The sequence below is a fragment of the Chaetomium tenue genome (genome assembly GCF_020726465.1).
Source record: "Chaetomium tenue strain MPI-SDFR-AT-0079 chromosome Unknown F5144scaffold_3, whole genome shotgun sequence".
NCBI lineage: Eukaryota > Fungi > Ascomycota > Sordariomycetes > Sordariales > Chaetomiaceae > Chaetomium > Chaetomium tenue.
In genome coordinates, this window is record NW_027117331.1 from 293,565 (window position 1) to 309,554 (window position 15,990).

Here is a 15,990-nt window from a genome sequence, read left to right on the forward strand (position 1 = left end):
TAAGGCTAACCGAGTTAAGCCTTATCGACCCCCACCGTTTCTGGGTGGACTTCGTTCGAGAACCGTCAGCTAGAGAGGTTCAGGTACCGGTCCGGTCGTTTCTACATCAATATGTGAAAACTTCCTATAAGGAACGTATTGTGTTGGGGCCTCAGGAGCGCGAGATGGTCTGCACAGTCAACTATACTCAGTCTGTCATTGAGGTTTGGCGGAGGCTCGTAGCCAGTGCTGATTACAGGGTCCTCCGCCTCAAGCGTAGAGAGCTACGCCTGGCGGACAAACCCCAAGCGGCCAGCCAGCTTATGCTGAAGTGGCCGCAAGAAGGCGCAAAAAAGGAGGGGCCTGCCTTTATAGTCACCGAGGTATGTTTTGCGACTCCGCGCTACCCCGCTTGTTGTCTTCGGTGTCTGCTATCTGTTTACTTACCTACCTTACCGATACTTGGCTAGTGGATCAAGTTGAAACTGACGCTCGAACTCAACCTGCTACCCGTATCGCCGTACGAGAAAGTTGAGGCAACAGCAGCGGACATTATGCTCGTTCTGACGGCACTATGGACGCGTACCGAGGATATACCCCTCAAGCCAGTTACAAGGGTATCGGTCGCGAACGGCATCATTCAGATGAGTACCGGCGGGTTCCGTCCGGGAACCCTCGAAGATACCAAGTGCAAGCAATAAACGATATCGCTCGTACGCGATCCCGATGACCCGACTGGGATAAGGCCTGTTGTTACACAAAAGATCGACCGGAGCAAAAAGCAGAAGGCCGACAAAATTGGCACGGACAGTACACAAACTTCGTGAGCAATTCCATACTTGGTAGATGGGTGACTGCAGTGCTAACGAGTTATATCCCTCACCGTCAACAGCATCACCTATAGCTCCGGTCTCGTGCCGTATCTCCCCCTCTGTTCTGCAAGCCTCGTGATCGCTAGGGCGTTGGAATTGGGCGCCTTGGCAGTCGACTTTGAATCAGCCCACGCCCTCTTCCACCGTCCAGTCCTTGGCAGGACCGACCGCATCGACATCCCCTGGAAGGAGGAATTCCTCGAGAAACCACTTTTCCCCCTCACATACTCGGAGTTTCGAGAGGCGTGGCAGCGATGCCTCTTTGTCATAGGCTGCCGGGTACCTGCCAGGCCTTATTCTATGCGCGTTGCTGCAGGAGCCCGGATGGATGGTAGGTATACCCACCCCCCACAGAACGCTGACCGCCGCTAAGTGTCGGTCAACCGATTGACACGATTGCAGAGTACCTTGTACCCGCCTTACGGAACTACGTTATGAGCCACACAAAAGGCGTTTTTGAAACGAAATACATGACGGCCCGTGTAAGACCTAATCTCGCTCGGGTCGCGTTCGGGCTGAAAGCGGTGCGCGAAGATAAGGCGCTTTTCAACGAGCTTCGCAATATGTCCCAGACGAGGGACGATGGCGCCCCCATTTCAGTGCCGGAAGCAGAGATTGCGAAGTTCAAGGAACGGAGGGATGTCGCCGAGCTCCGTGCTCAGATTCAGGCCTCGACAGACAAGCCTGAGAAAAACAAGCTCCGCAGCCAAATCAGCACTGATGCCTTGTTCATACTGTGAAAACTTTCGGATCGCAACACGGATGCCTGGAATGAAGCTGCAGCAACGGCACTCATGGCCCAAGGCCGCTATATTGAGGCCGGAGAACACTACAAGCGTATAGAAGGAAGCGGACACTCACTTCCTGAACGCACGAACCTGACAGCCGCGCGTTGGGGTTGGCCTTTCACCCTACCACTCCCCGCCGCCACATCTTTGACATCGAAGAAGATGCTCATTGGGGCGGCGTTGCGTGGCGACGTGTCCATTGTCAAAGACCAACCATCATCCTTCTTGTTACCATCTAGTGTATCAATTACTCCGCCCACAAGGCGTGCGCTTTTGCGCCTTTGCACCATGTCCCCCGCCCCCCGCGCCCCCACCTTCCTCCAACGCCCCAAGGCTCAAACCATTTGGAGGGGAGCGGTGCTGCTCCAGCTGTGGATGCGATCCGCCGGTCGATCTCTCCTCCTAAGGCGCGTTAGGACAACGCGCGACGTATGCCTAGTTTGGTCCTCGCCGTGCCTTGGTCGACCACGGCCATGCGCTGGTCGATGCTCGTTGTACCTCGGTCGATACTCGGCCTCTACAAACTCAATAGGCCAATCCCTTGAGGTGTTGCGAATCACCGAGGCCCTCCTCTTGTCTGTGAACGCACGGTCGCCACATGCTTCGATGGTCAGTGCTGGAGTATTAAGAGAGAATAGGGCACTTACCAACAACGATACACTTGCCCGGCATGAGAACCTCGTGGCTAAGGGCCTTCTCGAATGAGTAAGGCGCTTCGGCATCGGCCAACGACTGATCTTTTTCAGGGTAAACAGCCACCCAGTTAGGTTCCTCTTCGAAGGGGGGATTATACGTTATAGGTTGTTTTCCGGTAGGGGGATCCGACGTTCGGGGCTTTGGATAGATGCACCAGACCAGCAACATCAACCCCATGGGGTCCAGCTTCTGGAGAGCCTTGAGCTGATCCGCGACCCATTTGTCCTGATCGTTATACTCTAGCCTCCACAGCAGGTCAATCCGGCGCGTGACGTCACGGAAGACAGACGCGGCCGCGGGGGGGGCCGCAAGGACTACCGTCGGATCCTCGCCCTGGTTGGACCGGCTGCGGATGGAAACGTCGTAGGCCTTACGCGCTGCCAAGTGGAGTGCCATCGGGAGAACAGACACTATACCCACTCCTTTGGCTGTAAGAATCACGGTCTCATACCTGTGCAGCTGTAGCTCCTGCCCGTATGTCACGGATATGCCAACAGGTGGAACCTCGGGGCGCGGGACGCCCCGAGCCAATCATTGAAGGAACCAATCGGAACAAGGGATAGAAACGCCGGGCTGCAGAATGCTAAGATGCTATGATGCTAAAACCGGACATAGCACAATAGCAACATAGCACCCGTCAACCTGTTGCAAAGGTACGAGGATACCTAGGAATCGGGCATGTATATAGTCACTAGTCCTGGAGAGCTCTGAGAGTTCTCCAGTTAGCAATCACAACTACAGTTCGCTACAAGCTCGAGAGCCTACTGTTGAGACAAGTCTATTGTTGTGCACCCTTTGGCTGCACCGAACCTAAACATCCTTTGCAGAGATTACCTTCACCGAAGCTGAACCCTAACAGGATAGGATCCTGGAGTAGGTTCGTCACACCGTATGGGCCGTCCAGCAGCATCTAGTCTCCCCTCTCGATGTTCCCGAGCTGGCGCAAGTACCGGCTCTGTCGACCCCCGAGGATGTGAAAATCGGTCGTCTTGCCGGTGACGGTCTGTTCCACATCACTCCACAGCATCATGACGGCACTGCTACGCAGCAGGCTGTATCTGAAATAGGAGTCGGGCAGATAGAGGTAGAAGTAGCTGCCTGGGAACGCGGCAACCGGTCTCTGCGTCTTGAGCCGGAGTCGGGTGACCTGTAAATCGGAGTCGCTCCATTTCTCTATAACCACGGCTGACCGCCAGCGTGCCATGAATCGGTAGATGCTCAGGAGGCTGCGGCAAGACGTCGGAGCCGGTAACGATTATGTGGTTGAGCTCACTGGCTGGAATTGCTAGACAGGCAGGCCAACTCAGGGGTCTGCTCAGAACTGCAGGCTGGACGCGGGATCGGCTATCAAGAGGGATGATCTCGGTGGCGAGAGCTTGACCCAAGGTATGTTTTCCTGCCAAGCCCAACGCCAAATCCAAACATCGGGTACGCTGACAGATCTACTACAGACGACTTCTTCAGCAACATGACCGCGTCCGGCGAAAACGCCCTCATGATGTTTGTCGGCGACGTCAACCCAGGCTCGTACGCAACACCCCTCCACCCCCCTCTTCCTCCAAACAGAAACAGAACACCCGCTCACCACCCCTTACCAAACAAAAACAGATACACCTTCACCCTAACCCTCACTTCGGGCACCCTGACCGCAATCCACGCCCTCACCGGCGACGGCACCGCCATCGAAACCTCCATCACCACCGACCCCACCACCACCAGCAGTAGCACAACCAGCCTCCAACCCAGCCCCCCCAACACCCCCTACACCATCACCCTGCGCGTCACAGAACCGGCCTACGACGTCTCCCTGTGGGCGCTGACACAAGAGTCGCGTGTCGAGGTGTCGTATGAGCTGGCGTACTCGGCTGTGGTGCCGCCGCCGTCGTTGTCGGCGGCTGGGGCCGGGGCGAGGCCAGGGTTGGGGCTGGGGTTGGGGCTGGGGAGTTGGTTTGGGATTTTGGGGTGGAGGGTGTAGATGGGGAGGAGGGTCGGGAGAAGGAGGGGGGTTGGTGGTGTTGTGATGGGGTATGTTAAGGCGGGTTTGGGAGCCGAGTGCAGAGTTGAGCGAGGAAAAGACAAAAGCCAAATATCTATCCGCATACCAATGCACCTTAGATTCCATCCACACTATCGAATTCCGGACACCCTAAGATCCTGTGTTTTGCGATCAATTATCTCTTCTTCTTCCTTCATGTGAACCATGTTTGCCCCAGGGCATACTCGTTTCACTGTACCCCAAAACCCTGATCATAGGCAACCCTCATTCCTTCTCTGCTGGCTTGCGCCCCAGCTTCTCCAACATTGCTATCAGCCGCGGCCCTCTCTTTTTGTGGCCAGGATGGTTGAGGAAATAGTCGGTCACCGGCGCATACTTGTTTGGGGGAGGATTTCCCCACGTTTGCAGCACCCATTCTGCAGCCAGCTCTTTGTTGTCGAGCCAACTCTGGGGAATCCACCTTGCCCAGGGGCCACCGTACTCTTCAGTGGTGGCAAAATTGGCTCCGCCAGGTGGTAAGGGCCAGTAACGCCGGATGGGTGAAGGGGGGAGATGGGGTGCGTCCTTGAGGTGCTTTGCCTGGGACCCCTGTGTCCAAAAGCGGGGGATGTCGGCTCGGTTAAAATCGATGATCACCACGCTGCCGTCGCTTTGGACCATAACGTTCCGCGGCTCCAAATCCCGGTGTAGGACTCCGCCGTCCCACCAAATCGAGATTTCGGCCTCAAAGGTCTGTTTCAGGACACGGAGACGAAAATCCTCGTCAGGTAAGAGATCGTATCGGAGGGTGTCGTCCTTGCTAGCTCTGAGAATCTTGTCGAACACGGTTTCGCCGGGCACGAGCTGGAGGAGGACCATGCGAACCCATCGCCGGCGGTCGGGTACATCGGTGTCAACCGAGAAAGTCCAAGCACCGTGGTATCCCGGGACAATCTTGCCAACGATGTTAGGAGCGAGCTGCATGGTTTTGTAGGCCCAGGCCTCGATTGCATAGTCGCGGTCAGCGAGTGTCATGAAGTCCTCGCCCGTGTCCTGATTCTCCAACGGGTAAGAAAGGCCATCGTAGATTTTGGCCACGTATTGCACAGCTTGGTCTTGATCGAGATAGCCGGTAACCACGTGGGCGCCGCCTTCGTCAGTCCCGACACGGCGCAGGGTTTTCGTGCCCGTGATGGTAAAAGTGTGCTCAGTCACGGATGGCGGCGGGGCGGTTTCCAAAGGCGGGTTCCTAAGGGCGAACCATACCCGTAGGATGGGCACATCATCTGGCAAAGCAGACACGGGTCGCGGATCTAATCTGTAAGGTCCGCCAAATGGTTCTGGTGGGACATGAGACTGGATGCGAAACCGTGCGCCGTTTTGGTATGGGGTAGAGGAATGGGTTGTTGTTGCACCTGAGGTCATGGCGAGAGCAATATGCGGGGAATAACCAAAAATGGTAGATGTAGGCAGCGGGAAAGCCCGAGTTTGGGCGGAGAAGGGGCGAGGTTGTTGAATGGCGATGGTTGAACCAGACGGCAAACAGACCAATAAAGTGAGTGATAGAGAAGAAGAGAGTCAGAGGGATAAGAAGGGGAAGGAGGAATAAAGAGAGAGATGGAGAGGGAAGGTGATTCGATTCTCCCCAACTCGTGGGTGTTCCGCGAACCTTCGGTTTGCAGCTTTGTTTAAAGGTTGTTGTTGGTTTAGATTGGTTGGTTGGTTCGTTGGTTATTCGTTCCATCGGTGCCCAGTTCCCACACAGTACGAGGTATTCTTGTACATACATACATATTACCGAACTGAACGTGCTCAACCAACCGAGCTGCTCGAAACATCCCCAGACTTGAAGAGGTGAATCCACCAACCAGCGGCACAGGCGGCCCACACCCGCCCCGCGCCCGCCTCAAACATCAGAATATATCGTCTGAAGCGGCGTGAAGCCAGATGACCCGGGCGGCCAACCCAACGAACAGGCCTGGTCCAGCTGAATGCCTCATGTTCCTCAAATAGCAATTTGGGGTCGAGACGTCGACTCTCTGGCCAATCAACGTAGGAACCCCCACTGAGACAGTGACTTCCACCGCAGTTTCGTAATTTCGTTACCCTTGAGTTGAGTTGTAAGTTGTAACATCGGGGCGCCCAGGCAAGCGGGCTCAGCAAGCCGCAAGGCACCCGGCCTGTCACACACACCATACGGTCCGTGCCTGCCGAGCTACCGGTACTTTTGAATTTTGGACTTCGGTTCCTTCTTTCCGTTCCGTTGTGCCGCTCCGGCGCTCAGGAATCTAAGAGTGAAGACGGGAAGGGGCAAGTTTCGAAGTGGTTAGCGCGAGGCTTGAAATCAAATCAAACCCCGGCGGACTCAAAACAGTTACTTCCCTACTTACTCAGGTACGTAGCACCTTCATCTGGCGTCACCCCTAAACCGCCCAACTTGAGTTCTCAGCGCCTAAGCTCTCACAAGTACTTAAAACGGTCTCAGGACGGCGCACTGAGTCCCGACTCCCAAACCAGCTTTTTACGTGCCAGTTCCGTCTCTGCCCTGCTACCCGCAACCGCGGTGGCCCACGCAGCCAGAGGGCACAGCACTGGAAATGTCTCAAACATGATACAACGGCCGCGATGGCCGAAGCCGTGTCCTGTGTTGGTGTGTGTGCAGTCGCTTACCTGCCTATTGGGGACGGCAAACCAAAACTATGTGTCAAACCCAGCTCTTCGGTTCCGGTCCTAAGGTTTCAAACCGGGACGCCCGGTGCCAACACCGGGCCAACATCACCCAACGCATGGCCAGAGAGCTATTTTCGGATACCGGCAATGGGGGGCAGCAACCATGATGAGGGTTGGTGCAGGAGCAATACTGAGCAGCCATGAACGACCTAGTGGACTGGAAAATCACACCGGTGTTTAACAAGCATATAAGCGACGGACAGGCACCTCTAGGCCACACCACAGCTTCCCCAAACGCTTCCATCATCACCTTCAAGCTCACCCACTTATCACTTATCATTGAGCACCCCCCACAAAACCAGCACCAGCACCAGCACCAGCACCAGCACCAGCACGAGTCCCCAACACAACTACCTCATACCACACATCTATTCAACCTTTATTCACAACCATGCCCCCCAAGCGCACGAACCCTCCCCCTTCCAACCCCCCGAACGTTCCGCCAGGCCCACAAACCGACAAGCCAAAGAAGGTGGTCCAGACGCCTCCCCGCCCCCCAAGCGTTCCGCCAGGCCCACAAACCGACACTTCAAAGAACGTGACTCATCTTCCTTTACGTCCCGCAAACGCAAACCCGGTCAGGGGCGTTTCGCCAGGCCGACAAACCGACACGTCAAATAACGTAACCAATCTCCTACGTCCAGCAAACCCGGTTAGGGGCGTTTCGCCAGGGCGGCAAGCCGATACGTCAAATAACGTGACTAATCCTTCTCTACGTCCCGCAAACCCGGTCCGGGGCGTTTCGCCAGGCCGACAAACCGACAAGCCGAGGACTGTGGTCCAGACTCCTCTCCACCAGCCCGCCGTTTTGACAGGCACACAGCCCGGCTCCCACCCAGCCCTAGCGAGAGCGACGGGGGGCGGATCCACGGGCACGCATAGCGGCGGCGGCGGTGGTGGCGGCGGCGGTGGCAGCGGGTTCACAGGCACGCGAAGCGGCGGCGGTGGTGGTAGCGGCGGTGGCGGTGGTGGTGGTGGTGGCGGCGACGACGGCGACAGCGACAACTTCCAGAGAATCTCTCTCTACGACTCATTCTTTCACACTCTGCCCTCGCTTCCTAGGGCCGAGGACGCAAAGAAGTTCAATAACTCCTACTCCAGCGCCTCAACCAGTTACATCGTCCCGCCCGTGTACTGGGAAGAGGTTCCCGTCGGCCATTACCTGCAAAAGGCCAGAGAAGCCCTAGACTTCCCGACCGCGAAGCAGTACTTGAAAAGGCGCTTCGACCTTGACCTTGATCCTTTGCTTCGCATGAGGGTGGAGGCTGACGTGGTGCGCTGGGGCGACGAGCACCTCGCCTACCACGTCAACCACGCTCTGTATGCTCGTTTCGGCCTTATCATGGAATCCTTCTCCGAGTACGAAGTTGATGAATGTCGCCCCGACAAGCTTTGGAGGCGGTGCCATAATACGGAAGACCACCAACATGATTGTGTTGCTCTCTTTGAGTCGAAGATCAAAGACGCCATTGAGAAAGACCAATTTCAAGCTGCCCAGCTCTTACCTGGTGAGGACCCCCAACAAAAGATCCAGGACGCACTGGACGAAGGGCTGGAAAAGGGCACTCACTTCCGGGATAAATCGCTCAAGATCATGTGCCAAGCCGCCAAATATGCTCGAAACACGCATTTCAACACCAACTACGTCGCCTTGTTTGACTCAAACTACCTCTTCCTCTGTGTCTTCAGCCGGGAAGACCCCTCACACCTCAGGGCGACATTGGTTCCTTGCCAGGGGAAGAACAACGTCGATGCTCGTAGGGCTTTGCTCGGCTGGTTGATCGAGGCGTGGGAGGAAAACCGCGAGGGACGAAATTCACATGCCCCTCCACACCCTGGTGACAAGGAGAATAAGATGAAAGCCGCCGCGAAGAAGGCCGCCAAGGAACAGGCCGCCGCGGAAAAGGCCGCCGAGGCGGCTTCCAGGGGACATGGCGATGGCCCCGCCTCAAGGACAGAAGGCTCTGGCTCGAAGCCCACCAAGCCCACCAAGCCCACCAAGACGGTGAAGATTTCCGAGGAGAACAACACAAGAAGGTGATCATCCTTCTGTCAGTATCGGCTGGACTCGGAGGTGCTTCCCGAATCGGTAGAGCCTTGCTTCTTCTCGCCCATTTGTTTGGCGTGAGCGGGTTCTAAAGCTGGCTTTTTTTCTCTTCCTTTTCCTTCTTTATGTCTTCCGTCTTTCCTTTTTTTCACTCTTTCCTGTCCTTCCACTCCTTCTTTCCTTTACCCCCCCTCCTTCCCCCTTCCCCTCTTTCCTCGTCCCTCTTTCTTTTTCCCCACCTCGTTTCCCCTTTTCTGTTTTGTTTTGTTTTGTTTTGTTTTAGAATAGAAGAAAATAGATTGACAAATCGAGAATTACCATTGCTCACATTCAGTTGATTCCTAACTACCCAAGGTACCTTACTTACCTACCAAGGTAATAGGAGTTCTTTTGGTGTTTGCCAGTACTCGCTCACTCATCGTCCCCTTTTTGACTTCAATCTTCCATTCCTGGAGAAATGGTTCATAATGTTGTTGTACAAATGTTCTGGGCACCAAGACCACGTATACCAAATCTATCGCCTTGTGATATAGGTACACTTAATCCAAGTGCTCCAAAGTTTGTGCGGGGCCAGGAGTCGTGCGGAAGATGTATGTCAGACTCGGTGACCACCTGGCAGGCGTCACGGTAACGCTCTTGCGGGTGCAGATGCTCTGTTTGGTACATGCGTGGCTGGGTGGCACACTCTGGACCTTGCCAGTCATATCACGGCATCTGGCACGGCGACGAACTTTTATGTCGGCATCCTCGGTACAGTACCATCTATTCATTCCCGTGGCGTCCTCGGCATCACCACATACCATCCTCCTTGAGAACAACAACTCCTGCTTTCTCTCGAGAGTAAAGTGCTTGCTCTCATACCGGAAGCTATACTTGCCTATCGCTGGCGTAAATTGGAGGGGGGCCATGGACTCCTGATTCGAGTTGAGGCCGACATTGGAGCCGTCGGGGGATACACGCCATGCCCTTTGATTCCGGAAGACGGAGCAGCGCTTGCTCAGGGGGTGTAAACAAAATCACGTGACAGCAAACTCTCTGCCCGTTGAGTTCGCAGGCAGGCTACAGTGCGTGGCCCTGCCGGCGGGTAGGACGGAGGACATCCGTCGGCTCCTAGCTTTAGGGCGCTGCGACTTTCCTCAATGGATATAACGTATAACTAGACATTCGATTGTCGTTTTCTTGTTGGCATGTACCTACTGTACATGATTCAGAAAATATACCTAGGTAGGCAAAACTGGGTGAAGACTTAATAAAAGAAACCCGTAGTTATCATTTCCGTACATCTTCATTTATTGCTGTAGTCCCTCATTGCTTGTCCACGCCGAGTCTGAGGAAACCCATTTGACGAGAGGCTATTTGATAGCCACCCCATAGCCCTCGACATGTTCGGGCGCCACTGATTCCCCGATCGAAGCGAGATACACATGTTGTCCCATCCAAGCAGTTAGCGTAGGGGGGCCGAGCAAAATCCGGGCGACGGCGACAACAATAGCAATCGAACCCACCGCGGTGAAAATGTCGACGATATTGTAATAGGAGCCTCTCCGCTCGGCATACCGTCGGCCATCGAAAAGGGGTAACCGAATTTCGAATCCGCCAAAGGCCTGTTCCAAATGTTTTCTGGCCCATGTAGTTCAAAGGCACGGTGCCGTCGGTCTTCTCTGTCTTGGTATTAAGTGTTGGACCGAACGATAGAAACAACGGGATGTTGCCGATTTCATCGGCCACACGAGAGCAGGACCCATTTTCAGCCAGACGCCTAACCTCTGCGACTGCAAAGCGCATTTTGTAGGTAACCTGAGTTATCACCAGTTTGACCTCGGTGCCAGAAGATCATTTACCCACGACCCTGCCCCAGCCCACTGGACCCGGACTTGTCCCGGCTTCTGAATGCGGTAGTCGACCACCGCTAGGGAGGCGCCCCCGCGGATTCAGCCTCCACCGCCTTCTGCCCGCGTCCAGTTTCCCGCGGCCGAGCTTAAGAAGCTGGGCGTGTTATCTTCCGTCACGTTGGCAACCACGACGATCTCTCGAGAGACTAGAAATCCTCTATCAAGAGTACCAAAGGAGCCGCTGCAGTCCGCCAAACCAGCCACAGTGATGCTGACCGACGTTCTGAACGAGCCACCTGTTGTGTAACCTTCAGGGGGAGTCCACATCCTTTGCTCGTGGAAGAATGCACGGCTGGCAACCGACAAGGGGTAATCGCCGACCCACGGACTTGTTGTGCCGTCAGCGAGAAGTCCTCGTACCAGCGGAAGTTGCAGTTGAACTTGACTGCTCTCGACCGGATTGTTGTCGAAGGTCGTGACTTCGGTGACTACGAACTTGTAAACGATCGAAGCCGCGACAGCGAGCGCAACAACAACGTATCGACAGAGAACGTAAATTGGAAAACCGTGCCATAGTCCTGTCACAACAGGCGCCTGTGGTGGCGAGTTGAGAGGAGACGCTTTGAGCTGCAAAACGCCAGGAGCACTGTGTCATTAGTTGCACTGTCCAACCACGGTATGGGAACGCCGTATTCTCACTGGCATTGTGGTTGTTGCTGGCCTCTGACTGCCAAGAAGATCAAACCCATTCTCCTTGAGAAACGTGTCACGCGCGCTCAGGAAGGCCAGGGAATCGGACACCGGCGTATGGTCAGAATTGCCGTGATGACATACCAACGCCTTAGTATGAGGAGTGAGCGAGCAGTTGATGAAATCGAAAAAGACCAAGAGCAAGCAGTTCGCCACGGATCCTTACATGTACCTTACCACAACTGGGGGGGCCTGCCGCCCGGTCATTTAACGCAGGGCTGTGACTGAATACCAGGTTCGAGCCGCCTATACCCGAGCCCCTAGATTGAGGACATGGAGTACTAGGCCTTAAGGTGAAAGATACTGCATAAAATGGTCAGATGTATGTGCATGGATTAACAGAGTCGAGAATTTCTGTCTCTCTCGTCTAGCACCTGTCAAACCAGCATCATTCCTTTTCTCTAAACATAACCGCCCCTCCATTCCACCGAGCCAGCTCTCCCACATTCGCACGCCCCTTCTCGACGAATCCAAACCGTCCGTACCAATCCTCCAGCCCCTCTCTTGAAATCAGCCAGGTTGCCAAATCTTCCTTGTCTGCTCATGAGAGACCTTGGCGTACCAGAATCGTGCCCAATCCCTTTCGTTGGAGGCCAGGTTCGACAGCGAGCGTGAGCAACGACCATGCTTTTCGGCGCGCCGGTGGCTCCTGCAGAAAGTGGGAGACAGTTGAAAAAGCTCGTTTCTCTGCACCGGTCATCCCTAGGTCTGCGCAACGGTATGGCCAGATGTTGGTGCGCAGTCGGATCAGGGTTATCGTAATGGAGGACAACCATCGGCCTTGCGAATACACGGTTAGAAACAACTAAACATACGACTACGAGGAGAGGGATTACTTACGTAGCGTGAGCCAGCCTTCAGTTTCTTTTCTCTTCCGCTCGTCCGTCCATGAGCGTCGCCACCAGGCAAACCCTACCACGCTTCCACCGTTCGTGACAAGTACTTCCACGCATTGTTCAATACCCACTGCCCACCATCGCTCGGTGAGCATGTCGAAGACGAAACGCTCAAAATCGTCCGGGCGTTGGACTCGAAATGGATGAAGCAAGTCCATTAACTGTTCGTCTCGAAAATTGACTAAGTAGAGGCGTGTGATGGCCGGAAGGTCGGCATATGTCGCATGACGGATCAAGTAGTTCAGCATCATAGAACTAGGATGGGCTGGGAACTTGTATGAATTTGTTGGAATCCACAAACTGGGCAGATAGCACAGTAGTAAATTGGTCGGCGGTAAAGATCGATCAAAACAATGCGTGATAATTATATCCCCTGGAGGTGTGCTTATTCAGAACCCAGCCATCAGCACCGGGTTCGCACTAGGCCTTTTGGGAACCCGAGATTGATAGTCCGGTTATAGAAGTACACGGGCAGGGCTTCCTGTCATACTCATCCAGTAGACGAGCTCAAAACTACCTAGTAACTTCAATATTGTCGCCAAAACATGAGCGCCATAATCATAAGTACCCAACGGCTGAACCTCCTTTTATGCGGGATGGGGGGCTTATGTAAGGAACCCTAGGTATATTTTTATGGTTATCTAGGGGAGCTATTTCGTCCCATTCAGCTCGTCCCAGTCTTGGGACAGTTGTCTTCTGGGTCACAGACTCTCCAGCTGTAATCTGTGATGTCAATATTGAAATGGCCAGGTCCAGGGCAATACCGATTGTCCGGCTCGTCGTCAGATATCTCGCACAACGAGTCGTCCATATCGACGACCCCACTCCCAATGGCGGTAAACAATATCCTAAACAAATGGCATTAGTTGGCACCCATCACTACCACGATCCTGCCCAACACCCCGCCCATTGGTCATGACATGGATTCAACTCACGGGTTCTCGCTGTCCTTGTCCGCGCAGACCCAGTCTTCCCTCACAGACAGGCGATTAGCCGTCCTGTCAAACGCAAAGCTGCAGTTCAGCAACCCGGTCACGGGCGGCGCAGCAGAGTTCCCACCGACGCAGCCGTACCACACGTCCGGGTTACTAACGCCATCAACTCCCGGCACCATAGCTGTCCCCTCCGACTCGAAGTTGAGCTGGGTGTTGAACACCTCGTTCGTCACAAACATCCACACGTGCCCCGTCCGGACCCCGGCACCAGTCCAATACATCCCGAACCAAAAGTCCTGGATGGGAAACATCTTTGACCGCTTAACCAACGACGTCACCGTGCAACTAGGCTCAAACACCCGCGGCCGCCCAAGACTATACGGCGGCAACCTCTCCCTCACAACCTCCCCCTCCACCACCAACACCGGCGCGCCGGCATCCACCCCAACCCCCGGCACCGTCAAGTTCCCAACATAGTCCACCCCCGGATCCAGCGCCGGACTAACCTCCACCTCCGCCACAAACCCGTACTCCTCCCGCCCCCCCAAATCCCCACAATACCACTCCTGCCTCACCAACAACATATTCGCCGCATGATCAAACCAGAAATACGTCCTCGTCTCAAAATCCGGCGGCGGGTCCGCCGGCACGGGATTGATAAACACCAACCCCGCATCGCACGCCAACCAATCCCGCGGCATCGCCTGCAAGTCGCTGAGGCCGAGGGTCTGGGCTGCGCAGGCGCGGGTGTCGTTGGTGGCGGTGTTGCGCAGGGTGAACTTGATCTCGCCGTAGTAGAGGCTGGTGCCGGAGCAGGTGCCGGAGACGGGGCCGCAGGGGGGCCCGAGGTCGAGGCGTTGGTAGTGGAGGTGGGTGATTTCGAAGGTGGGGGCGAGGGAGCGGTGGGTGCAGTTGGGGGTGGTGGCGCTGGGGGGGAAGGGGAGGGGTTGGGGGGTGATGGGGATGGGGGCGAGGAGGGAGGCGCGGATGGGTTGGGGGTTGGTGTTGGGGGTGGCGCAGGTGGTGGTGTTTGGGGGGCAGGGTAGGGTGGTGGTGCCGGTGCCGATGAATGTGAGATTGCTGTCGTTGCAAGTCCATGTCTGGTTGATTGCGAGGACGGATGATTGCTCCTTGTAGGTGAACCGAGTTTGCTTGTCCTCGCACTCCTGGTAACCGGGTGGTGAGACAGTGCTGTCTCCTGAACACGAAGTCCTGATATCAGCATCTGCGTTATTGACGAGGCGGAAATCTATCCTGTGGTTGGTGAGAACCAGGGCGGTCACTTCCCAGCCCGGGTAGCTTAAGGAGATATTGGTGCATAGCCCAGGAGTGTTGATCGCCGGGCTCTGCGCCTCGCACCAGGCAAATGTGAAAAATATGCCAACGATAAGGGCAGTGAGAAAATGCATGGTGACAGATCCGAAGAGCCTGGAGTTCGGTGGGGATCGGGCGAGAGGACCGTGGTTTTAAACCCAGTGTTATACCATTCGAAGGATCTTAGGGGCAGGGTAAAAGCCTACAAGTTAGACGGATGGGGGAATCGGCATTTGATATTATGGGTAATTCGTGATTATATTAAGGTGCCATCGGGCTTCGGTAGTGCAAGGTGATGGCCACCTGTCACGAATATGCCAACAAGTGGGGCCGCGGGGCGCGGGACGCCCCGAGCCAGTCATTTAACGAACCAATCACAGGACGCTCTAGGGAGCACCCGAGAGCCAGGGAAGGGGGCGGCTAGTCAGAAGCTGCTCTCATGGGCTCTTGAGAGCCATCAAGAGCGGCGAGCTCTAGCGGGCTCTCGAGAGCCGTCTAAAGCTCGGGAATTAGATAGTATATAGTCACTCGTGCTGGAGAACTCTGGGAGTTCTCCAGTTAGCAATCACAACTACAGTTCGCTACAAGCTCACAAGCCTACTGTTGAGACAAGTCTATTGTTGTGCACCCTTTGGCTGCACCGAACCTAAGCATCCTCGAGAGATTACCTTCAACGAAGCTGAACCCTAACAGGATAGGATCCTGGACAGGTTCGTCACACCACCCGTGGGCAATAAAATCCGAACCCCAAGTATTATAGCTGCCGACGAAACCTTCTGGTAGGAGAACGAAAGAAGACATTTGGAAGCTCAAACCCGACTTTTATTTTCCTTGGTCTCTTTTATCTTTTGTTTTGCTTCCTCGGTTTTCTTTCCTTGTCTTTTCTTGGTTTCTTTTTCTTGGTTTTCTCATTCGAGTTTCCCTGTTTTTGGCCACCGGGAGGACGCAGTGTACGGGCAATTCGATTGCCGGGGGGAATCCAAATACCACTTAACATAACCCGACGGTAGATAGGTACCTTTTGAATCTCGGTATCTCTGCTCACATTTTGTCTTGTGCTCGCTTTCCGGCCCTTGTGTCTTCAATTCCATTGCCTTTTTTACCTGTGTTTACCCGTCTTTTTCTTCCGGTTCCACCACGTCCCGAGGAGCTGTTGCTGATGCCGATTCTATGGAC

The 15,990-nt window shown here is 54.9% G+C and overlaps 6 protein-coding genes across 6 annotated transcripts; 2 read left to right on the forward strand and 4 right to left on the reverse strand.

Annotated features, from left to right (window-relative positions):
- Positions 1–804: 804 nt before the first annotated feature.
- On the forward strand, positions 805–1,636 carry F5144DRAFT_159177 (uncharacterized protein). The gene is made up of 2 exons (XM_066782515.1): positions 805–1,182; positions 1,254–1,636. Exons 1-2 carry the CDS (start codon positions 1,152–1,154, stop codon positions 1,589–1,591), a joined length of 369 nt encoding a protein of 122 aa, XP_066644129.1. The 5' UTR covers positions 805–1,151; the 3' UTR covers positions 1,592–1,636.
- A 338-nt stretch (positions 1,637–1,974) lies between these two features.
- Positions 1,975–3,539, reverse strand: F5144DRAFT_487270 (uncharacterized protein; the record flags this gene model as incomplete). The annotated part of the gene is made up of 4 exons (XM_066785600.1): positions 1,975–2,240; positions 2,287–2,839; positions 2,978–3,042; positions 3,299–3,539. 4 exons carry the CDS (start codon positions 3,537–3,539, stop codon positions 1,975–1,977), a joined length of 1,125 nt encoding a protein of 374 aa, XP_066644130.1.
- A 913-nt stretch (positions 3,540–4,452) lies between these two features.
- On the reverse strand, positions 4,453–6,063 carry F5144DRAFT_159184 (uncharacterized protein). The gene has a single exon (XM_066782516.1). It carries the CDS (start codon positions 5,733–5,735, stop codon positions 4,596–4,598), a length of 1,140 nt encoding a protein of 379 aa, XP_066644131.1. The 5' UTR covers positions 5,736–6,063; the 3' UTR covers positions 4,453–4,595.
- A 1,901-nt stretch (positions 6,064–7,964) lies between these two features.
- F5144DRAFT_565602 (uncharacterized protein) lies at positions 7,965–9,416 on the forward strand. The gene has a single exon (XM_066788502.1). It carries the CDS (start codon positions 8,293–8,295, stop codon positions 9,079–9,081), a length of 789 nt encoding a protein of 262 aa, XP_066644132.1. The 5' UTR covers positions 7,965–8,292; the 3' UTR covers positions 9,082–9,416.
- A 1,602-nt stretch (positions 9,417–11,018) lies between these two features.
- On the reverse strand, positions 11,019–11,624 carry F5144DRAFT_546021 (uncharacterized protein; the record flags this gene model as incomplete). The annotated part of the gene is made up of 2 exons (XM_066787393.1): positions 11,019–11,546; positions 11,619–11,624. The coding sequence occupies 2 exons, from the start codon at positions 11,622–11,624 to the stop codon at positions 11,019–11,021; spliced, it is 534 nt and encodes a 177-aa protein (XP_066644133.1).
- A 1,344-nt stretch (positions 11,625–12,968) lies between these two features.
- On the reverse strand, positions 12,969–15,089 carry F5144DRAFT_619364 (uncharacterized protein; the record flags this gene model as incomplete). The annotated part of the gene is made up of 3 exons (XM_066791965.1): positions 13,501–15,089; positions 13,275–13,413; positions 12,969–13,046 (listed from the first exon to the last, which is right to left on the reverse strand). The coding sequence occupies exons 1-3, from the start codon at positions 14,907–14,909 to the stop codon at positions 12,969–12,971; spliced, it is 1,626 nt and encodes a 541-aa protein (XP_066644134.1). The 5' UTR covers positions 14,910–15,089.
- Between the last annotated feature and the right edge of the window lie 901 nt (positions 15,090–15,990).